We start from the raw sequence: 24,634 nt of genomic DNA, 5'->3' as shown, positions 1-24,634 counted from the left end.
GACTGGAAAAAATTATCTTTAAATCAAGGATATCGTTAAATTGAAAAGCATAGACTATCAAAGCAATCAGACCCGGACCAGTGAAATATATTATTAAATTGAGGAAATCTTTAGTAATAATAAAGCTGAAAGTCTCTCTGTCCGAATCTCTCTCTCTCTCTCTCTCTCTCTCTCTGTCTGTCAGGATCTTTCTCTGTCCGGATCTCTGTCTGTCAGGATCTCTGTGACGCGCATACACTGTAAAAACGATTCAGAAACGTTCCTGGAAAACGAAAACAATGGGCAGCTGATGTGCCCAATTTCTGCCAGTAACATATCTTGCAAAATCCCAGAAAGTTTTCCGCTAAAATTCAATAACCTTCCTGATATTATCCTGGAAGCCTCTTGAAAAATTCAGAAATCTTGCCGTTAAAAGCCAGTCGTGTCTCGGGGAAAAATAGTGCACACTTAAAAAGGTATAATATAATAGCATGGCATCTTCCTGATATATCAAGAAAGTTCCAAGAGCATTATTGCAAACATGGCCAAAGCTAAGCCAGAATTGCTGGTAAGTAATGAGAATTTTACTCCGCCAGCAATTCTTAAAAAGCAACGTAGCCCATACTTATCCGCTCCCTTTGGGAGCTTAGTCAGCATGGACGGGCCGCAGTTTCAATGAAGCCGATACACTTAATAAATACGCTCCGTTAATTTTTAAACTGGGAGCTAAAAATATTTTTCACAACAGTGAAAAGTCTGCATTCGTGCAACTTGTAACAATTCAGGAAACTTTTTGACAATGATACTGGATTTTTCCAGAAAGTGGATAAAAACCATTAAAATCCCGAAACGTAGCACGGGAATACCAAGTAACGTTTCGGAATTTTTTTAGTGTAGCGCCTAGACCGTTCGTCCGATTTTCATGAAATTTGGCACAAAGTTAGTTTGTAGCATGGGGGCATGCACCTCGAAGCAATTTTTCGAAAATTCGATGTGGTTCTTTTTCTATTTCAATTTTAAGAACAAAATTATCATAAGATGGAAGAGTAATAAATTATCATAACATGGAACCGTAACATGGGCACAAGCCGATTGGCGAGAAAATTCACCATACATTATTAGAAAACATACAGGCGAACCAAAAGACCTTTTAATTTTTTATTACAAGCAAAGCCGTGCGGGTACCATTAGTATATAAATATATTTATGTTTTCGAAGTTCAAAGTTCTAGCTTAATTCGATTTTTACATCTCTTTCTAATTGTAAGCGAAAGTCATTTTCAAGTTATACTGGTGAAAAATGTACTAAGTACTATTTTCCTAGATTCTTAAATTTTAAGCTATATCAACTTCTAAAATCTCATAATTGATTCAGAAGTAACTAATTTCAATTCCTAAATGACTTTATCAGTCCATCAAATGTATTTGTGAACATAGTAAGATTTCCCTGAACCCCATAATATGATATAAATTCAATTTAACCATATGGATAACTACCTCCTTGTTCCATTCCTAAATTTCCCACATCTTAGTTATTAAAGATACAAAATTAAGAAATCTCATTACCTTCCCCGAGAAGAATCCTAACTCTTACTACAGCAAAGAAACTAGCCATTGCAAATTCTGTTTCCTACGTTCCTTACGCTAGAAACTCCCAGCCCGAAACAAACTCCAAGAATCCTTCCTTATCCAGCTTGTTTTATGTTGTTTTACAACAAGTCCTGCCTTCTCCTCCCTCTTAATGCCATCTGGCGCGCATTTCGGAAAGCTGGGTAAGTTCCCGGATTTTGTAGTCCGGAAAAGTTTCTAGTCGGGTCTTTTGACGCGAAATCCGCCAGAGATTTCCATGTTTCAAAGCTCGAGCTATTTTTGGGTATTTGTAGACATCGAGGTTATCAGAAGGATGCTCGTAACAGTGGAAATGGTGCGAGGAATAAATAGAAACATTTTTAAGATCTTAAAAATTCAAGCATTCCATGTTATGGAGATTTTTCAAGGGGAAAATTGCTACAAAATATGATGGAATCTCCGAAATCCAGATCTTGGGCATCCGAAATTCCGGATAATCCGAATTATTTGTGCATCGTATAGCTGTGCATCTTATTATGTAAAATTTAATTCAGAAATTCTTCGCTACGTCCTTCTTTGTATTGTACTGTATATACAGTAGAGCCTCGTTTATCCGGCTCCCATTTACTCGGATCTCTGGTTAATCCGAATCAAATTTGTTGAGTTTTTTAAACTCCTTTATAATCTCATAAATGATAATTTTAAATTATGATAGCTGAAGAACGGTAAATATACACCTTCTTATTTTAATCAAATGTACGTTCCTTGCATAGATCATGCATTAAATTATAGTAACGTAACAAACACCATAGCGTACTTTGTATCGTCAGTCCGAACCACTGCAGCCGAACTATTCTGCGTGCTAAGCACAAAAGCCGTATCTGCACTTTTACTCAAAATTGAGTTATGGTCACCGAGTGATTCTTTTATCACATATTTTACTTAAATACAATGTTTTATGATCGTTTGTGAATGGAAACTATTTTAAGTTCCGAAAACGTTGCACCTGTATCAAACACATGGATGAGGCACACAACTTCAAACGGCATTTTATCATTTTGAACTCTATGCAGATGCGATTTTTGCGCTTAGCACGTCAGTATGATGAAGTGTTTACGCGAAACAATCCTATGTAATTTCGTTACCAAGTAATGTTTTTTGTCATAAAAAAAGCATGTCTACCTGTTTGAAATTGTATTTTTGTTTATTATCCCGGTTACCCTGATTATCCAGATTTTCGTTTAACCGGATTGCCTTCGGTCCCAGTCAGTCCGGAGAAGCGAGGTTGTACTGTACTTACAACAGTATTTCTGCTACTATAACGAGGATTAAGTGTTACGTTTTCATAGTTTATCAGAGGTAAAACTGCTTTGTTATTAAGTTAAAATAAAGACTATCAGATCATTATGGAGTTAAAAAAAGTCAAGTAGGTCAACCGGCTATCCAAAATTTCCGGCATCCAATCAGGTCCCAGTGCCAAATACTGCTGATTTTTGAGGTTCCACTGTAAAAAAGTAAGCAACCTTTTGCAAAATCAGCGTGATCTTCTGATATAGTATCCATTCCTTCACGTGGTATCACTATCGGCTAATGTTTTTACTACGACTCATTCACTCCCAGTTTTCTCACTAGATGGAGACGCAAGGGCCCTCTTCGTAGCGAAACTGCATTAAGAATTTTATTTCGCCAAGAGCACTCAAAACAAAACAAATACTCGATGGATCTTTTACGTGCTGCATAATCATACGACATGGACGCTGTCATTTTCTGCACCTTGAAAATTCACCGACTGGACCGAATTTCGAACATGCATCTTTGACCGTAAGAAACCAGCGTCTAACCTGAAAACCATTCTGATGGCATTCAAAACATTCAAATGTAATATTTTTAAAAATCCAATTGCTTTTTCATTCTTTTCCAAGACGCTAAATTTCTATTTGAGACACAAAACGTGAACATGACTAGTTTTTTAGGTTTATTTCCGATTTTCAATGTGTGAAATGCGCTTGTATTAGCGTTAAAAAAAACTCATGGTTTTAAAATGCTTTAGAAGTTGTAGTTTGGCAAGAAAGTCGAATTAAAGCTCAAAATTCTTGTTTTTAAACAAAGGCAGTAAATTTGCAAAAAAATCAGTAAAACAGAGCAATTCTTTAAAAATTTAAGCTGATGATTTAAAAAAAAGAAAGAAATTTCAAGTATCACCTCATGTTACGTTTGAGCAAATTTAAACGCAGTTTCTAAACATAATGCAGATACATGCTTTTGTCATAAAGTACGAATAAAATAATATAGTAAATTTGGACACCAGTTTTTAACTTTTAATGCAAAAAAAAAAAAAAAACAGAAAGAAAGAGAGAAAAGGACAAAAGTGGAAATTAGCTTTTCAAGAACCATGGGACATATGGGTCCTCTGGGTTCAGAATTCATTTTGTTAGTAAGAAAATACAAAAAAATATACAAATTATAATTTTTGTTTGTTTTTGAGATATCAGAATCATCTTACAGACAATTCTCTATAGCTCGACGCCATACAGCTGGAATATTTCTTTACCCCAAAGTTTCTAATGGATCTGAAAAGAATACAAAAAAATATACAAATTATAATTTTTGTTTGTTTTTGACAGGGCTGTGGAGTCGGAGTCAGAGTCGGAGTCGAAGAGTCGGAGTCGGACTGATTTTGGGATAAAGGAGTCGGAGTCGGAGTCGTTAGAAAACATGCCGACTCCGACTCCGACTCCGGGCTTCTTTTTTTCTTTCCTTTTCACTGACTCTCCTTGCATTTTTTAAAAACTGATTACCAATTGGTTCGATTACCTGTATAAAAAGATACTAATGAGAAAATAACTGCCATTATGGCAATTAGCTAGCTTGAATGCTTACCGAACTTTCTGCAGCCGTCCCCTAGTTTGCTTGCTTTTTAACTTAACTAATAGCAACTGTCAGCAAACGGTTTTGTTGCCTAACATTTTCAAGTAATCACTTTCAAATAAAAATAAAATATAGTGTTTTGTTCGATCTCACTTAGAAAATAGTAAAAGAAACGTAACAAATTAGTAAGTCGACACCCGTAGCTAAGGTTGAAACGTTTAGGTGTGATCGGCAAATTCAAAGAAGTTCTGGCACGAAAGCACGAATCCAAAAGATTCGATGAAATAATCTAATGTTTTTTTCTTTATTAAGACTATTTTTGTAAGCTTGGTTCTCACTAAAAAGTATGGAACAAAATAAGTAAATGATTTCTTGATTACAACACTCAAAAATTGCAGTTAATCTTAAAATCTTCATATTTAGGTTAATTCTAAATCAGCCAATAAAATTTAAATTAAAAATTTAGCGAAGAAGAAATATAGGTATAGTAAAAGTTATTCGTACAAATTTGTATACCGCCGCGTTTTATGTAAAATTAGCTCCTGACGTATATGTGCCCTATTTTCGTTGAAATTTTTTTGATGAAATATAATTTAAAATATATTCGTGAAAATTTTCAGAATTAAAGTATTTATATTTTTTTATGAACTCTGAAATTAACTTTGGGTGTCATCTACCAGATGGGTGTCACCCGGGGCAAACCACCCCCTCTCAAGAACTTGGATTTAGAAAAAAAGGTTTTTTTTCTCTCAAGTTAACAGCTTTCAAAAATTGAAAGCACACGATTTGATCAATATCTATTTGTTAAACATTAAAGGGGGGAAAATTACAGATAATCCTTTTTAAAATTTTTAAAAGGGATTTTTAAGTCATTTCACTTTTTAACTCGTAACTATTGGAAAGTTTGATTTTTAAATTGAATTTCTAACGTTGTATGGCGTCTTGGGTTTACAATAAAACACAAAATGCGAAATTTTCATAAAAAGGAATTAATATTTCAATCTGTGTTAAGAGATTTTCCCCCTTTCCTTGAATGGAGAGAAGGAGTTGAAAAAATACAATTAAAAAAATTAAAAAAAATTCGGAGTCGGAGTCGGAGTCGGAGTCGGGCGTTTCGAAATCCAGGAGTCGGAGTCGGGGTCGGAGTCGGCCATTTTCTTTCCGACTCCGCAGCCCTGGTTTTTGAGATATCAGAATCATCTTACAGACAATTCTCTATAGCTCGACGCCATACAGCTGGAATATTTCTTTACCCCGAAGTTTCTAATGGATCCGAAAAGAATACAAAAAAATATACAAATTATAATTTTTGTTTGTTTTTGAGACATCAGAATCAGCTTACAGACAATTCTCTACACTGTAAAAACGATTCAGAAACGTTCCTGGAAAATAATAGGCAACTGATGTGCCCAATTTTAACCAGTAACATTTCTTACAAAAACCAGGAACGTTTTCCGATACAAGTGAGTAACCTTCCTGAAATGCTGGGAAATATCCCCTGTTAAAGTCAGTCGTGAAACTTCTACAAAAATTAAATAGGTTTAACGTATTTGATTTGAAATATCCTGGTTTACCAAGAAAGGTCCAAAAGCATTACCGCGCCCATGGCCAAAGCTGCGCGAATAATTGCAAGCAAGAACCAACCATATTTTTTTTTCCTGCAACCATCCAGCGACTTACTTGCTCCTACTGGAAGTACAGTCAAGCTGGACGGGCCGTGATCATAGTGAAGCCGATACACTTTATAAACATGCTCAGTCATTCTTTAAACTGGTAGCAAAAAATATCTTTCACACCAGTGAAATGTCTGCATTCGTGCATCTTTTAGCAATTCAGGAAACTTTTTTGCGAAGATACTTGATTTTGCGGGGAAATAGGTGAAAACCTCTGAAATCCCGAAACGTTCCACGGAGATAACCAGTAACGTTTCGGAATTTTTTTACAGTGTATAGCTCGACGCCTTACAGCTGGAATATTTCTTTACCCCAAAGTTTCTAATGGATCCGAAACTCTTGCGAAGGATATAAAAACTTCCCATAACTCGAATTATCAATAAGTCGAAGATTTTAGTCAGTCTCTTAAAAATTCAAGTTATCGAGAGTTAACATCGTCAGCAAAAAAAAAAAAAAAAAAAATCACGCTCGCAAAATAATCTCTTAGTGAAACAAATAATTGCTGTTAAAAAACCACGGTAGTTTTATTTGAAAATAGATGTTTTTTACTCATATTCATATCTAAATTTATACATTCATTCAAACTTACTTTTTTTTCGAAGATTAAAGTAGGTAGTGTCATTAGTTATCCAAATAATTCTGAACTGAATAGTAATCTAATAAAATAAAAAAGAACTGCAACATTGCGTCTTTCACGGACGATAAGGACATACTATGTCCCATCAATTTACAGAAATAGTTCTAATTATATTTTACTCTGATTCTTAATATTATTTTTACCATCAGTTCAATAGGTTTATGTTTAAAAAAATCCCCCACTATACAAAGCTTATCGTTCGAAAACGGTTGATTAATCATTAAAAAGATAATAACTTCCGTGATAGTTTTGAAACACTATCAGCTAAATACCTATGTATAAAATATTTTCATATCAAAGCTTGTATTGATTATAAGTTCAAAAACATTTTCGCAGTAATTAGATTTATTTTTAAATATCAATCCTAAAAGGATGTTGGTCAATATGGATTCTAGAATACATATTCTTAACATTTCAAAGAGCTTGGTCATCAATAACCACAACGATAAAAATTTTCTACATCGGCAAAATTTGTTAGTAAAAGATTATCTAACACAAAGCATATAGTCTGTAAAATTTAACGACAGAACCAATTAAGCCTTCCCTTCAACATCTAATGCTCAGATTCAGTTAATAAATAGGCTTTATATTTGGTATAATAACATGCCTAATGAATTTGCAGAGCAATTATACACTGTAAAAACGATTCAGAAACGCTCCTGGAAAATAATGGGCAGCTGATGTGCCTAATTTCTGCCAGTAACAGAACTTGCAAAAACCAGGAACGTTTTCTGCTAAAATTCAGTAACCTTCCTGAAATTAACCCGGAAGCTTCTTGAAAAATTCAGAAATCTTCCCGTTAGCAGCCAGTCGTATCTCAGAAACTTTAGATTAAAAACTTAGGAATGTATAATATAATAGCTCGGCATCTTCCTGCTTTACCAAGGTAGTTCCAAGAGCATTATGGGAAACATGCCCAAAGCTAAGCCAGAATTGCAAGTAAATGACGATAATTTTACCCGCCAGCAATTCTTGCAAAGCAAAGTAGTCCACACTTATTCGCTTCCTTCGGAAGCTTAAGTAGCATGGACGGGCCGTAGCTTAACAGAAGCCAATGCACTTTATAAATACGTACAGTTAATCTTTAAACTGGGAGCTAAAAATATTTTTGACAACAGTGAAAAGTCTGCATTCGTGCGACTTGTAGCAATTCAGGAAACTTTTTGACACGGATACTTGATTTTTCCAGGAAGTGGGTAAAAACCATTAAAATCCCGAAACGTAACTCGGAAATACTCAGTAACTTTTCGGAAATTTTTTACAGTGTAGGATGGATTTTTTTTTATGGATCCTAGAACGTAAAGTACCAAATGTGGGCAAACTTGGCGACATTTGGCAATTAATTGTCAAGTTAAGGGCCAATAAATGAAGCCAGATAGGCGTTTTGTCGTCAATTTCTTTCCAAGAACATATAACTAAATGCAACTACTAGTGCAAAGCTGGAAAAACTACTCACAGGTAAAACTTCAAAAAGTTAGAAACAAAACATGAAATATATATTTCCACAATTCTCAACAATATATTTCAAAGATCTGTGAAAAAAACATATGCATTTAAATTAAAAGATCTAATATTTCAATTATATTTTTAGAGAGATTAATTTTCGTAGTCAAAAAAAAGGCTCATATTTTCAAAATTTGTAAAATTATGTTTCAAAGATCTGTGAAAAAATAATATGCATTTACATAAAAAGGATGTAATAATTCAATTACATTTTTAGAAAGATTTATTTCCGTATTAAAAAAAGGCATATGTTTTCAAAATTTGTAACAATATATTTCAAAGATCTGTAAATATATCGTATGTATTTACATTAAAAGATCTAATATTTTATCACATTTTTAGAGAGATTTATTTCCATATTCAAAAACAATGGAACAATCCAATTTTTGTATCTAGTATTACACTTTCATGACTTGTTTTTATTTAAATTTTATCAAACAATGTCAAAAAATATTTCATAACTGGAGAATAAACAAAGAGATTGTAAATGTCATTTTGTTTTTGTATTTTTTTTATTTCAATGACTAAAAATACATTGAAGTTAATTACCAAAGCACGCAACACTCGACAGTCTTCAGGCGCGCAACATAGTTTTCTTTTGACAGCAACGCAGCCAAAGATGTAGATATTTATTAGCAAAATATTATGAATTTTTTAGGGCCACCTCGTCCGTGGAACTGCTAAATATTCACGACCTTCGGTATTTGGGATTAAGACGAAAAAGAAATTTCCCGCGCTGTTTGACAGGCACAGAGACTACGTTCCAGCTTCCTGAGGACGAAAGCAGGAAATCTCCAAGCTTTCAGACTGATTAGAAAACGGAGGGAAAAAAACTTTGGAAGAAACAAGCATTAATTACATTCCACAAATGAAGGAAGTCTAATTGGATTGAATGAGCTAATTTTACGTAGAAGCACACAGAAAAAGATACAGCATTTTGTGTTTTGTTTACTCAAAGATATTTGACGCAGCACAAGTGGAGAAAAAAATAAGTGCCGTGGGCAGACCAATGGCAGTATCCACAGAAATTACTCTTAGAGATATTTGAAGAAAAGCGTTTTTGATTCCACACGTGAATCAATAAAATATTAAAATTTTAGTTGTAGAAAGCAAATTACATGTTTGTACTGTAAAGCTAAAGTGAGATAGATATCAAAAATGCAAAAAAACAACGAAATGCGGAAAACTTTGTATTTGGAATAATATTGCTCATCATTTAGTAAACTGAATAGCTGGAGGTATTCATATAACTTTTAATTGTGCTTTTTCTAATACAGCGTAACGGAAATACCACTAACAGATTCAATTTTGGCACGGATAAGCAGAACGAGGGATCATTGTTTTAAGCTTTTCAAACCTAAGTGTAACCTGGAAATTAGGAAATTTTACTACTTTATTAGGGTTGCGGGTACAAGGAACAGCAAACTTTAAGAGGCTGTAATAAGCAGGGAGAAAGATAGCTATAAGAGGGCCATTGATCTTCACTGGGAACTAATAAATTGACAAGGACCAGCCTAGCTGCTTCGAGAGCCTGTCGCTAGTTATAACGTCAATCTTAAAATACCCACTGGCCAGATTGCCTCAAACTTCACCAGCGAACTCATTGCTATCAAAGACTGGCTTTTTCTTATTGTCTCTCTTTCCCTACTCCTAAAGATCAAATGGAAGAAATTGTGATCTTTTCCGACTCAAAATCAGCACTCGGAGTCATATATGTAACGGTGTGACAAGACTGACGCAAGAAATTAAATTTCTTCTCCACTCACTCAAGATAACTTGTGTTCTCCCGTGGATCCTCGCTCATGTCGGAATCAAGGAAAATGAGTGCGCAGATGCCCTTGCAAAGGAAGCACGTGACCAAGATCAACCTCTGACAGCCATCTTTACAGACGTGAATGCTGTTGCCAGGCGAAGGATCTTCGATCAGCTTTTCAGCAAGACAACAATCCCCGACCTTCACTGCCCAAGAAACCTTTCTTCTACAATAGCTAGGCTACACACTGGACATTTCAAGGAAATGAAGATATCACCAACTAATAATAAATCCTGTCCCATCTGCAAGCACTATCCCCATTTACAACTCACCCCGGATCATGTTTTTAATTGTCAGGCCATTATTGTCTCCCTCCTCCAACTTACCAATTTAAATTCTGTACAGTCATCGGGCTCCAAATTAGTTTGTTAAGTATATTAATAAAATTAACTGCATAATGGTTCCCGACATTTTAAAAGCAATTTTTTTTTGAAAGAGCATGTTTTAAAACATACGATTTGACCTTGTTTTAAATGATTTGACCAAGTTTTATATTTTTAACGCTTATTTTACCAGGTGGGCAGATTCAATTTCATTTTTTACGCTTGTGCACATGACATCACAAGTGATGAAATGCCGTTACCGGTGCCATTAGCGCAGAGCACAATACTTAATACGCTTCTGTACTCATATGTTGTGGCAACGATATGGTTGACATCAAGCGTAGAGTGCAATATTTAATTCACTTCTGAATTATCATAACATAGAAATGCGGTAGACAGCAAGCGTAATCACTCAGTGCGCCAGTGGACTGCGTGCCAAAGTTCATCACTTGTGACGTCTTAACGACCACGCCTTGTTTGAAAAATCTGACATTTAAAAAGATCAATTAAAAATTTTGTGTTCGGAAAATAAAAGAATTCTAAATTTATGTTTTTTTTTTTTTTTTTTTTTTTTTTTTTTTTTGCTCATTCTATTAACTTTAGCGACTAAGAGTAGTACTTTTGACTGAAAGAAAAAACCCCATTACTATTTTTTCTCATCACTTTTGGCAAAAAAAAAAAAAAAAAGCACGGATTTGGCAGACATTATGACATAGAAAGTTACTCAAGAATTAGTCTTTAAAAAGGAAATGAGCGAGTTGTATTCTCCACCGCTTATTAACCTCGATGGTCAGCTCCATTCGCATACCGTTTCATTATGCTTCTTTTAAACTGAAAATTTCCGACACTCATCACGAACGTGTTTGGAACATTATAATTCAGAAATTGGGGTTCCAGTTGCCTCAATGTGTTCTACAACGTGTCCCGAATGTGCTCCGCTGTAAAGGAAGGGTACTCAAATGTATTTCCTATCTGGTCCGAAAGTGTATGAAGTACATTCTACTCAAAATAGTTGCTAAATTTAAACTTGGGAACACATTTGAGAACAGATTCGGAACACATTCCAGACCAGGTTTGAGACACACTTGAGAACGCATTTTGGCACACCTTGGAAATTATTGCTTTCTTTGTCATAACGATGATGGCCGGCAAAAGGTTGGTTGCTTGTACTATACTTTAACTATATGTTTTTAAGACATCCTAAACTAAAATCCGACATATTCTATCGCAATGCTTAATGAATTTAAAGTGTTGGTAACGTTATGTAACACTTTGGTATTACAATCTTTCAATATGATACTACTAGAATTTTTTTACAATGATTATCGATCTACGTCATGAAAGCTGCTACACAGGATGACCTCCGACCTTCCCCAGCCGAAGATCATCAATTGTTCGACGGCATAGCCTGCCAACACGACCTATATGGCATAATTATTGCACTATCATGTGCGGTGGAGAAAGGTGAGAGTGTTACATCTATACTATATTAAAACCTACACGCGTCTGTCTGTGTGTGTGTGTGTTTGTGTGTCTGTAAACCTATCTCTATCAAACAAGAAAGTTTACTACTGGTACCGTTGGAAACAGGACATCCAGATGAAGCGATTCCACTCTGTCTCAGCCCTCTAAGCCTTAAGAGGCATGGCATCCAGTCCTGGGGATGTCCTGAGACACTGAAAAGCTATAAAACCATCAATCGTGTCTCGTCGCAAGTGGCGATAGGGTTTGGCAGCCAAGGTGAGCATGAGGCAGAGTCCCCTATTAATATTCTAAAATGAGCTGATGTGTGCATCACATGACTTCCTTTTACTCCAATTTAATGTCATTTCCCCATTATTGGTATTTTTAATGTGGTTCAATAGTTTACTCTCTAAATATCACCAACAGTGGCCAAATTAAAACCAGATTTTTGAGGAAAATCGCCAAATTTGTCGCCAAGTTGGCGACAAAACTTGGCAACCAAAATACCGGCGATATATAGCCAAGTGTCTGCCAAATTAGAACACAACTTGAGTTTACATCGAAATTAACAATGATTTTCCCCCAAAAAGGGGCAAAAAACCCCTTTAGAAACACCGGAATGAAACCAAAAGAGGAGGTTCACAACTAGGCCTCACTAGGAGTCTGCGTACCAAATTTCAACTTTCTAGGACATACCGCTCCTCAGTTACGCGACATACATACGCACATCCGCACATAAGTACATACAGACGTCACGAGAAAACTCGTTGTAATTAACTCGGGAATAGTCAAAATGGAAATTTCGTGTGTCCATACGTTCTTAGGCACTTATCTACGTCTGGTCAAATCGGAAAAAAAAAACTCAACATTCATTCGGGGGTGAGTAAAATGAAAATTAAGGTCGATTTTTGAGTGAACATTTTTTCGCGAATACAGTACTTCCTTTTTTGTTCAAAAAATATTCACAAATGTATAACCGAAAGAGTTTAAAATGCGTGTTGAGGATAATTAGTGTTCTAAAACGTGTGTTCAGAAGTGCTCTGAAAACTGTTCTAAAAAGTCTAATTCAAAAGGCTCCAAAACGAGGGTCATGTCTTCAAGTTGAAAATGTGTTCTACAAATGATTGAAGATTTGTAATGTAAAGGTTATCTATTACAACTATTTGCAAATTGTACTATACACAATAATTACAATATAATATTTCACGTGTTAAAGCTAATGTATTCTAAAACAAGCATAAGAATGTTTTCAGATTTCATTGGTTTTATTAAAACTTCGAAAAAAGCCCTGTGGTGAAGTCACGATAACTATTCTTTTCATCCAGGTTTAGTTGAATTTAATATCATACCTAAATAAAAAAAATTCTGAAAAAGTTAATTAGCAGTCTTTTTATGGAAGATATTTAGCTTTATACTTAAAAAAAAATTTAAAAATAATAAAAAAATATAAACTTTATTTGCATTTCTTTATGCTTTCTTTAAAGAAAAAATATAACATTAAAACTATCGCTGCTCCAAATAAACATGACTAATTCAAAATATTCAAATCAAAGGCCTTTTTTTTTACTCCTTTCAAGTAATATAGTAAAGCGTTCAGTGAAAATTGAAATCGTAATTTGCAGTAAGAAAATTTGATTAGATTTAATGAGATTCCAGTTAGAATATTCTTCCTTTCTCTGCTTTAGCTTTGAAATGAAAACTTAATTAAACTTCCTAATATTCTGACGTCTTCAAAAGACTTGGCGTAGAAATTAAAGAATCAAAAGTAAAAGAGATATAATTAACAATTTGAAAACTGATTTAAGTATGCAACTTTGCGAAATTTCTGCAGTTTGAAAATTAAATTAGCCTATTTTGTATAAATGAAGGTAGGCGAATTAAAATTAAAGAAAATATCTTAAGAACTTTTAGAGCATTTAAGGGTTTAGAGTTAAAAATACGTTCGTCTAAGGTAATGAGGTTTTAATACAAAATTAGAAAGCAGGACGTTGCGAACATACAAGTATTTTCTTTAAAAAAATTAATAATAATAATAGATGTAGTAATAAAGACTAATTCAAATCCAAGGATATTTCTTTCTTTTTTTTGCAAGACAAATAATTGTTTGCACACACAGTATCATTTTCCCCACTGCCAATAAAAACATCAACTGTTGTTAAAATCGTTATCTTTTGCCACCCAAAACACCATCCTTTGCTCTCCTAAGCGCCTTCTTTTATTTATTTACTTAGAAGTTAAACAGCTTCCCCTACATAAAGGACTGCGTGCCAAGCGCCTTGCCTCCGGACACACATAGGAAAGATTTACAACACAGGGGAAGGAAATAACACCAAGGCACCGCCGGGAATCGAACACACGACCTCCGGCTTACAAGACGAAGCTTCTACCACAGATCCACGAAGAACCCCCAAGCGCCTTCTTATGTTGCCAAAACTCTATCTAATTTTTCCTAGAGCCCCTTAAAAAAGACAGACCGACATATTCTACATTATAGCCAAGGTAACTTTGATTCCAACTTTGTTTCTAGTATTTATAAATACGTTATAATATTTGCTGGTTCCTATTTCGGAAAAAAATTAATGATAAGTTGAGTAAAATGTCACGTAAGGTAAATCTAGAAAGTTAACTACATTTACAAAGTCAGCAAAAGTGCATCGGGAAATGTTTACTGTAATGAACCTCATTTTCACACCTTACTTGTTTTCAATTGTGTATTTATTAAATCTTCTTCATTTACAGAATAAAATAATCAAACATGAATCAGGCAACACATCTAAGGCTTGGGCACCAGTTTTCTGCAGCGAGGCTGTTTTACGTATAGTAGTTTTTTTCCTCTGACAATTTTGGAACCAAAATGTCGGATAAGTCAGCACCTCTTATATAGTGGCCTTCGTTTTACCTAAGACGCCATTTTTTGTTCTCCAAAACGCTATCTTTTATTGACCAAATCTGTATCCTGCGTTTCCCAAATAGCCCGGTCAATTTAGACATAAAAATAGCGATCAAATAACAAAAATTCCGGGAAAGCTAAATTTTTGTAGGGAACTTGTGCTTACTATTACAAATAAGGTGCCAAAAGTCCCCATCGATCCCATGTGCGCTAAAAAAGTTATTCGGGGTCAAAGGTCAAAATTTTAGGTTTTTTGGATTTTTCTCAAAAATGGTAAGTTTTATCGAAAAGTACCGCAGACCAAAGTTGTAGATCTCAAAATTCTCTATAAAAATGGTCCTTATGACTTTTTTCTCCAAGCTTCCCAGATATTGCGTACTCTCAAAAGACAGCCAGTCATTTACAGAATCCCCTCTACTTGCATGACCTTGAATAACATCTGGCTATTCTAATCCGTGTGGCATCGTTCACGTACCCAAAGGGGCCGGACTTACTAAGGGCATGGGCGCACCCCTCAATATCTCAGAGCCCCCCCCCCCCAAGAAGCAAGAGTCCCCCTCCAAAAACTGAGAAAAATACCCCTCAAAACAGCCCCCCTTTAAATGTGTTTTGAGCTCTCAAACTGTAACCACATTTCATACAATAAAACATAGTTTGGCTGGCGAGTCGCATTATTATCTTGACTTCTAACAATGTTTGGCCTTAGTGATACATTGTGAGTAAGATTTCTGGATTCTAATCTGACTCTAAGAAATCCATCTCTCTTGGTTAGACAACAAACTGTGTTTGACGCTTCTTTGTCTAATTTTACGCATCGTCTCACTGCTTTAGTATAACGTGATGTATTGGAAATCATATAATTCAGTAGTTACGCCCTCAAGCACCATTTCTTTTAAAGTTTTATCTGATATTCCTTTTTTAAGAAGATGATCCGAGTTTTCCCACTTCTGCTTATCAAAAAACTCAAGTTGAAATCAGAAATTGTAAATTTTCGCTATACAATCGAATTTTTTAAATTTGCCATCGTACTATGTTTAGAACATCAGCTCTTGTTCTGCAAACTGGTTACTTTGAGAATCTAAAAAATATAACACTAAGCATTGCGGATGACCATCATCAGAGAACTTGTTTCAAGACGGATTACGACGATCAGTTCGAAGATGGACAATGAACATGTATAATTCCAGATTTCAATTTTGAAGCAGAGAGACTGCTATGAGCTCATCGATAAGCAGAACTGGTAAAACTCGGCAGCTCCCTCTTTCAAAAAGTGGACTTCCGATAAAACTTTGAAAGAAATTGCTTGGTGGCGTACCTACTGAGTAGTATGGTTTTCAAAACTTCACGTCATACTAAAGCAGCGAGACGATAGGTAAAATAAGAAAAATAAGTGTCAGGTACTCAAAACCTCACGTGCCATACTAATGCAGTGAGACGATAGGTAATATAAGAAAAATAAATGTCAGGTACAGTTTGCTGCCTAACCAAAAGGGATGGATTTATTCGAGTCAGATTAGAATATAGAAATATTAAGCCACAATACCGTCAAGCCACAATTTCAATCAAGACTGAAAATTATGAGAAGTAAAATAGTTCAACTCGCATGCCAAACTTATGTTTTATTGTAATCAATGTGGTTACAGTTTGAGGGCTCAAAACCCAGTAAAATTTCTTTAGCAACGTCTTTTGTTTCAAAGGGTGACTGATGTGGGCTGTTGCAAGCCCCATTATTTTAAAATTTTTATACTTAACTTTTGTTCTCTATCATTGGTAAAATTGACATTTTGATGAAAAGTTATCTGCTAAGTGGAGAATTAAACATTTTTTTACTAGATAAGAAATGCTTTTATTACTTATTTTTTTTCGTATCTATGTAAGAATTAATTAATATGAAAACAAACTTTTGCAAATCATAACTTCTAATTTTTTTTCTCTAAGTACGGAGCAACACGATGTTATTCAGTTCTGACTGTATTGGTCAAATTCAAGGCTCAGCGCATGTGTGGAACTTTAAAATACAGTTTATTATTAAAATGATCTTATGCAATGTGTAATCTACACAAAAGCCTGCTCTTAAAAGCGATAACATTAAATTTCTCACTTTTTGATATTTGATGAAATTATTATAACTTTTTCCAGTTTTTATGCATTTATGGTCAACTTCGAGGCGCGAGCGACACCTCAAGATATTTTTTGCGGTCGAAATCCTTTTGTTGAACCAAATATCTCTACAAAAGGCAACTTTTCCGGGCTATTACTTAGCGTTTATCAGATTTTGATTTTTTTCAATCCACCCTAATGAGCATGGTCAGTACTTCAAAAGTAAGTCCACCTCGAACAAGAGCGGGATTAAGTGAATCTGAATCCAGCTTATGGTGTAAAAAACACTGCTTATTTTGTGGCGAGGAAGCGGATGAAGAGGCTGAGAAGAACAAAACGCAGAATTATCGCTCAAAAATTTAAAGTTTCCACACTTACATTCAAAGAATCACTTTTAAAATTAGCTAAAGATCGTTCTGAGGTGTGTCAAAAGCTGCTCTTGCACGTTTTAATTTTGAGTATGATTTAGTCGCTGCTTTATCAATTTTTCTTTCATTATTCTGCGTTTTCTTCTTCTCAGCCTCCTCATCCGCTTTACAGCCACAAAATAAGCAGTGATTTTAAAAACAAAAGCTGGATTCAAATTCACTTCATCGCGCTACAGTACGAGGAGGACTTACTTTTGAAGTACTGGCCTCTTTATCCTCACGTTGCTGCAGAGATTGAATTTTTCCGGGTGTATGATTTTCTGCAATCCACGCGAATTGTAACGGACTTTTGACTTCTTAAATAATCAGCATTCTTATAACTTCTCCCGAGACTTGCATCGATTAAAGTTGGCATTCCATAACTGCCCAGCACAACAGTTTCACCTTCAGTCAAAAATTTATTGCAAATAAAGCGAAATTGTTACATTTTTCTTAAATATTAATCAGCACAAACAACAGTAGACGCTTGTGATAAATACGTTTATTCACTCGAACTGCACGTTTAACTCTAAAAGAAGCAGGTACGTCAGGGGTGCCCTCAACCCCCTAGGAGGGGTCATGGCCCAGACTGCGCCATCGAAATTTTTAGGGGGATTGTTTTAAGGAATATTTTTTATTTGGGGGGGAAGCATGCTTTTGGGGGGGATTTCCGCGAAAATGAGGGGGGTGCGCCTTTGCTCTTAGTGAGTTGGGCACCTCTGGGTACGTGAACGATGTCACACGGACTAGAATAGCCAGATGTTATTCAAGGCCACGCGAGTAGAGGGGATTCTGTAAATGGCTGGCTGTCTTTTGAGAGTACGCAATATCTGGGAAGGTTTGGTCCTGGAGAAAAAAATGATAAGGACCATTTTTATAGAGAATTTTGAGATCTACAACTTTGGTCTGCGGTACTTTTCGATAAAACTTACCGTTTTTGAGAAAAATCCAAAAAACCTAAAATTTTGACCTTTGACCCCGAATAACTTTTTTAGCGCACATGGGATCGATGGGGACTTTTGGCACCTTATTTGTAATAGTAAGCCCAAGGTCCCTACAAAAATTTAGCTTTCCCGGAATTTTTGTTATTTCAATTGTCTAAATTGACCGGACTAAAAAGGTCATCTAGTGTTGCGCAGAATGCCATCATGCGTTACGAAAAACTCTAAGACCAGTTTTTTTACCAGTAAAAAAAATATATATACGACGAAACATCCAACTTCTGGCATTCATTTGAATTTTGACGTCTTCAATTCAAATTATTTTTTCTGTAAGGCTCCTCTATAAGGGGAGTTGACTTATCCGTCATTTTGGTTTCAAAATTTTCGGGCGAAAAAAATAGAATTTGTACAGAAGTCTCATTGCAGAAAATTGGTGTCCAAGCTTTAGATGATGTCGCCTGATTGATGTTTTATTCTGTAGATGAAGACGATTTTATTAATACAAATTAAAAACAAATAAGGTGTGAAAATCAGGTTCATTGCAGTTAACATTTCCTGATATATTTTTGTTGAATTTGTGAACTAAGTTATCTCTCTAGATTTAGCTTAAGTGACATTTTACTCAATTTATCATCAATTATTTTACGACATAGCAACCAGCGAATATTATAACGTATTTATAAATACTAGAAACGAGGTTGGATCCAGCTCTGTCTTGGAACCAAAATGTCGGATAAGTCAGCCTGTCCTTTTCAAGGGGCTCTAGTTTTCCGCTTTCACGAACTTCGATGAGACTTTACTCGTTGGGTTTCTTGTTTCTATAAATGAAATGTAATGGGATTTGAGAAGAAATTTGCACTCATAGTTAATAGGAGCCATATATTAGAAAGAAATGGTAATTAGAATACGACAAAAAAGGTATGGTATATGAAGGCCTATTCGCACCCGTATGCGTTAGACCCTAAAGATTATATTTACAGCGTATACCGTTATGGTATTTTTATTTCTTTGCAATATTAAATGACGGGAATTAGTAATCTGGAAATTTTGTATTTAGATAAAGATTTGCTATTCATTGACTGAAGTTCATCTACATAGGTGTTTTTCCTGAAAAAACGCGAATTTACAATAAAGCCTTGAAGAAAAAAATAAATCACTGTAAATATAATTCAGAAACGTTCCTGGAAATTCATGGGCTGCTGATGTGCCCAATTTCTGGAAATAACGTATCTTGCAAAAACCAGAAACGTTTTCCGCGAAAAGTCAGTAACCTTCCTAAAGTCATCCTGGAATCTTTCTGAAGAATTTAGTACTTTCCCTTGTTAAAGCCAATCGTGTCCTTAGAACCTTCAGAAAAAACTTAGGGAGGTCTCATATGATTGCTTACACCTTCCTGTCTTGCCAAGAGAGCATTATTGCAATCATGCCAACGCTAAGACAGAACTGCAAGCAAGTACCGTGCATCTAACTCGCCTGCAGAGTTACGTCACCTAGAACCCCTATACGACAACAGACCAACTTATGCGACATATTAGTTCCAAGACAGCTTTGGATCCAACCCTGTTTCTAGTATTTATAAATACGTTATAACATTTGCTGGTTGCTATGTTGTAAAACAATTGATATTTAGTTGAGTAAAATGTCACTTCAGGTTAATCTAGAAAGATAACTTAATTCACAAATTCAACAAAAATGTTTCGGGAATTATTTGTTGTAATGAATGTCATTTCCACACCTAATTGTTTTTTTAATTTGTATTAATTAAATCTCTTTCATTTACGGAATAAAATAGTTAAACATCAATCAAAGAACTAAACTCAAGCTTGGGCACCAGTTTTCTGCCCCTGGAGATATGGAATCAAAATGCCGGATGAGTCAGCTCCCCTGAGATAGTGGCCTTGCCGGAACCTCAGCACGCGCTCTCATTCGGAGCTTTGCCGATCTGGAAGGGCCGTTAATGAACTGAAGCCGATACACTTATTAAATACGCTCATTTATTCCTTATACTGGTAGCTAAAAATATTTTTTCACAAGTGAGAAGTCTGCATTCGTGTATTTTGTAGCAATTCAAGAAACTTTTTGGCAGAGATACTTGTTTTTCTCAGGAAGTTGGATAAAACTTGTGAAATCCCGAACGTACCACGGAAATAATTAGTAACGTTTCGAAACTTTTGATGATTTGTGACCACGACGACGAAAATTAGTGCGTATAAATACATAATAAAAATAACATCAGGGTCACAATTTTCAGTTAGAACTGCTGTTCTATAATTTTGTACTCATCTGGAAATTTACGCTATAGAACTTCAATATATTTGCCGCAAACTTCAAATCTTCGTAATATTTGCGTTGTAAACTTTATAAATTCAGTTGATTTATTATGTTGCTTTTATTATCACTCGTGTAATACAAACAATATACTCCCATACAAGATTTATCAGTCAAAGAACATCTGATAATAAACATAATTTTAAAACTATTAGGTGAAAATGACATAGAACAGCGATTCTCAATTGGTGGTCCGGCGGATCGGCACTGGTCAGCAGAAAAAATTAACCGGTCTTTAGAGATTTTTGCTCGTTAACGTCTAAAACATTTCTTTACTCAAAAAAAGTAAAATTTTACTTATATGTTTTGTATTCATTTATAATAATATTTTTTGTAAAAAAGGGAAAAAAACCTGAGCTGTTCGTAAAGTTTAGTCAAAAGTTTTTTTTTTTTTTTTTTTTTGAAGGGAAAAAAAAGGGAAAAGAGAAAGAAAAGAGGGTAAAACCCCTCACCGGTCCGTAAAACAAATTTACATGTTGGCAGAAATTAGGCACATTATTCAACCATCATTTTTGAGAAATATTTCTAGATGTTTATTTATATTTTTTCTTTACAGGGTATAATTTAAAATGTTGGGGGGCGCCGGGAGAGAATCAGAATTAGAGCATTACTATTGCTTACTAGCTCTTCAAAAATTGTATTGATCCCCCTAGAAAAGTGTCACTCGACGTAACACACCAACCGTAGTGATGCAAATACATTTGATATACATTATATGTAATTTTAAAATATTGGGGAAGATTTTGAAAAATGAAAGATTTATGTATTTCATAAAATCTTAAATACATTTTGGGCGTCGCATGGGGTGGACCGCTTCCCTCTCTGCCACCCCTTGTACTGATGCTAGTGGTTTAGTTTATCAATGTGTCATATTGTTATAAATTACACTCATTGCATGTTACTATATGTCGTTGTCTTTCTTTCTTCGTTTACTCAGGTGTATTACCCCCAAATAGGAAAACAATACCCCTCACCCCCCCCCCCCCCTCCTGGTGAGCAGCCCTGGTTTATTTAATGTCATTTTCTTTCTAGCTATTCTTGATGTACTATTTCCATTTTCACACTGTTAAAAAAATTCCGGAATGTTACTGAGTATTTCTTTAAAACGTTTTGGGATTTTGATGGTTTTTATCTACTTCCTAGAAAAATTAAGTATCATTGTCAAAAACTTTCCTGAATACCCACAAATGGCAAGAATGCAAACTTCTCACTCTTGCGAAAAATATTTTTAGCTCCCAGTTTAAAGATTAACTGGACGAATTTATAAAGTGCATCGGATTCTTTTTGTTTGCAGTTAGGCCAGACTGGTAAGGTTCTCTAAAGGTGCAATTAAGTCTATGGACAGCTTTTGCGAGTAACGTTCTGACTTGGGCTTTTCTTGTTTGCAATACTGCATATTTTCTTGATAAATCAGAAAAATAATAAGCCATTATATTATACCTACTAGAGTTTGCTTTAAAGTTATAGGGACACGATGGGCTTTAAGATTTCTGAAAAACTCAAGAAGGTTACTGAATTTTCTCGGAAAAGGTTCCTGGTTTTTGTAAGATATGTTACAGACAGAAATTGGGCACGTCAGCTGCCAATTATATTCCAGGAACGTTTCTGAATCGTTTTTACAGTGCACGGAGTGCACATTCTCAACGGAAATCGAAACAACATGTTAAGTAACTTTTTCAACATTAATAATATTAAACAAGAAGGAGCAACAGTAACACTACAAGTGAACATCCGTCACTTTTGTGATGTGTGTCATTTTTAATCTGCCTAAACTTAGTTTCGCATTTTTATGGTTTCGGAAAGCAGTTTTTAAAGCAAAAAGAAATAACATACCAGCACATTAAGGAACTTTTTTTCATTGATAACATTAAACAAGAACATTTTAAAATAAATTTGCAAACGCGCATCCGTCAGTTACCAAAAAACACATTTCGAAGCAATGGCGTACCAGCTTTTAGCTCAATGTTTCAACATTCTGTTAAATTATACAGTTGAGTGAATAAATGATACCTGACTCAGTAAGTTATCTTGTTTCTCGATAATAAGCCTTTTTGAGGGTAAATACTAAATATTTATTTATTTTTTAATATTGTAGATATTTTGCAAATTGAGTTTTCACTAAAAGGATATGCTTCTTTTTATGTGCAGTCATTAGACTTAAACAGTGTCAGTCAGTGTCAGTGTCAGACAAAATGTGCAGTCATTAGACTTAAACTGCAATCATTCTTTAACTTAAAAAAAATTTTTAAAACACTATTTTATTTTTACATTTTATCGCCTACATTGATTACATATGTTTTTCTTAGTTGCTGTTAAGTAATTATACAGATCTTTCTTAATTACTTATGAGATTTTTTTTCTTCTATGTTTGTTTTTTTGCTTTAAAGAACAACAGAACTTTTCTGCAAGCATATAAATGCTTTGAAGAAAAAAAAGTTTTTTTTTTTTTGTGTTTTAAATAACACATATCAAGCCTACGAGTCTTCATTTAAAGCTAAAGCTTTTTTTAATTTGATAATAGCCATTTGATAATTAAGATTGATTTCCCTGTTGCTCTCATACTGTGTTTAGTTTCGCCAGTTTATTAGTGCTAAAATATCTTTAGTATTATCAAAAGATATATTCATTTCTTTGTTTACCTACAGAGCTACATTTTTAATTTGGTTTTTCTATTCACATTACTTCAAATTTTCGTATAGACTTTACGGAAATACTATTATTTGACGCAACTCTTTCCATACCATTTTGCAACAAAACCATTCAAAAATTTCCATGTATTGAGAAATTCTTTATAATTTAACATTCTTTACGTAAAACACATAAATAAGTTAAACCACACTCTACGCATTTATCGGATTTAGTACAAAACTTTAATGAGCGCTCAATACATTTTTTTAATTTTCAAAATCCAGTTTTATTACTTTATTTAGAAATGAAATCCTTCAGTTTACTTTTCTAGACACTATACAGTTTTCCTTAATAATAATGCGCTGTTCATAGTTAATAAAATGTTTGAGAACTTCTTTTTCTTTCCCTAAAAACAATATACCATAAATTTTCTCCATATCCCATTGCAAAAAAGAGACAATATAAAAAAAATCCTACCTCTTCCTAGAACTATCCAAAGGCGAGTTAGAGCAATGAATGTAAACATAGCGACTCGTGATAACTCCTCTCCATGTGACCAGCACTCCAAACTTGTGGAGAACTCGCAGAAAGCGTTTCCAGACTCCTTATTATATGTATCTTTCAACAAGTCCCAAATCCTTTGATTAGCGACATCTGGTGGGCGGCTGCAGCAACAGGATTTGGCTTTGAAACTCTCGTCGGACACTCGCATTCTTTTAATTGAATGCTCATCAATCGCAATAATTGTCAGTTGTAAAATGTAATATAGAGACAAAAAAAAAAATTGCTGAAATTAAAAAAAAAAAACAGGAGAAAGATATGGGTAGAGTTTTACTATGGTATTCTTGTTTCCATTACTTCGAAGAGTGAAATATTTAAAACTTTATTTTTCAAGAAACAAGCTCTCATGAGATACTCATAAACACACAAGTACCATTATTAACAAGCAATCTTTCCCACCTAAAATCAAATAAATAAATAAATAAATAAACATAATTTTGAAATACAAAAGGAATTATTGCAACAAAAGTGCAAACTAACGCAAAAATCATAATTTAAAACAATGGTGTCCTTCCAGTTTCGCCGACACGAAATTCTCCTGAGCTGTCAGATGTGTTTAATTTTATAATCGATTTCCGCAACGTTTCAAAATAACTTTTTGCAGAATGGTAGAACCTCGAATTATGCAATTTTTTCACATGACGAAAACTAGCATTCACAATTTTTTCATCTGAATAATATTTTAGCTATTCATATATTTGAGTCATACTAAAGTATTGTAAAATATAAGCATTGGTTTTATCACATAATGTTTGAAATGCAAATTCTTTCAAAGAAACGAGAAACAAAATGAACAGAGAAAGTAGCAGTAGTTTTTGACTTTGAAGGTTAGATTTTTTTTTCTTTTAAATTATGGTTTTATAAGTCTTATAAGAGTTTCAACTAAAGTATAGTTAAAAATCAAATCAAATATGCAATAACTTAACAGAACCAGTGTACAGAAACATTGAA

The 24,634-nt window shown here is 34.5% G+C and overlaps 1 protein-coding gene across 1 annotated transcript in view; it reads right to left on the bottom strand.

Moving 5' to 3' along the window:
- LOC129227391 (uncharacterized) overlaps positions 1 to 23,701 on the bottom strand; it is a 227,071-nt gene extending 203,370 nt beyond the window's left edge. The window contains exon 1 of the mRNA XM_054861941.1: positions 23,600 to 23,701. Coding sequence (XP_054717916.1) covers positions 23,600 to 23,648 — 49 coding nt within the window. The 5' untranslated portion in view covers positions 23,649 to 23,701. The remainder of the gene's footprint in view (positions 1 to 23,599) is intronic.
- Positions 23,702 to 24,634: the final 933 nt, after the last annotated feature.

This window comes from Uloborus diversus, chromosome 8, assembly GCF_026930045.1.
Source record: "Uloborus diversus isolate 005 chromosome 8, Udiv.v.3.1, whole genome shotgun sequence".
Classification (NCBI taxonomy): Eukaryota; Metazoa; Arthropoda; class Arachnida; order Araneae; family Uloboridae; genus Uloborus; species Uloborus diversus.
The sequence above is the reverse complement of the archived record's forward strand: the minus strand, read 5'-3'. Positions and strand labels throughout refer to the sequence as shown.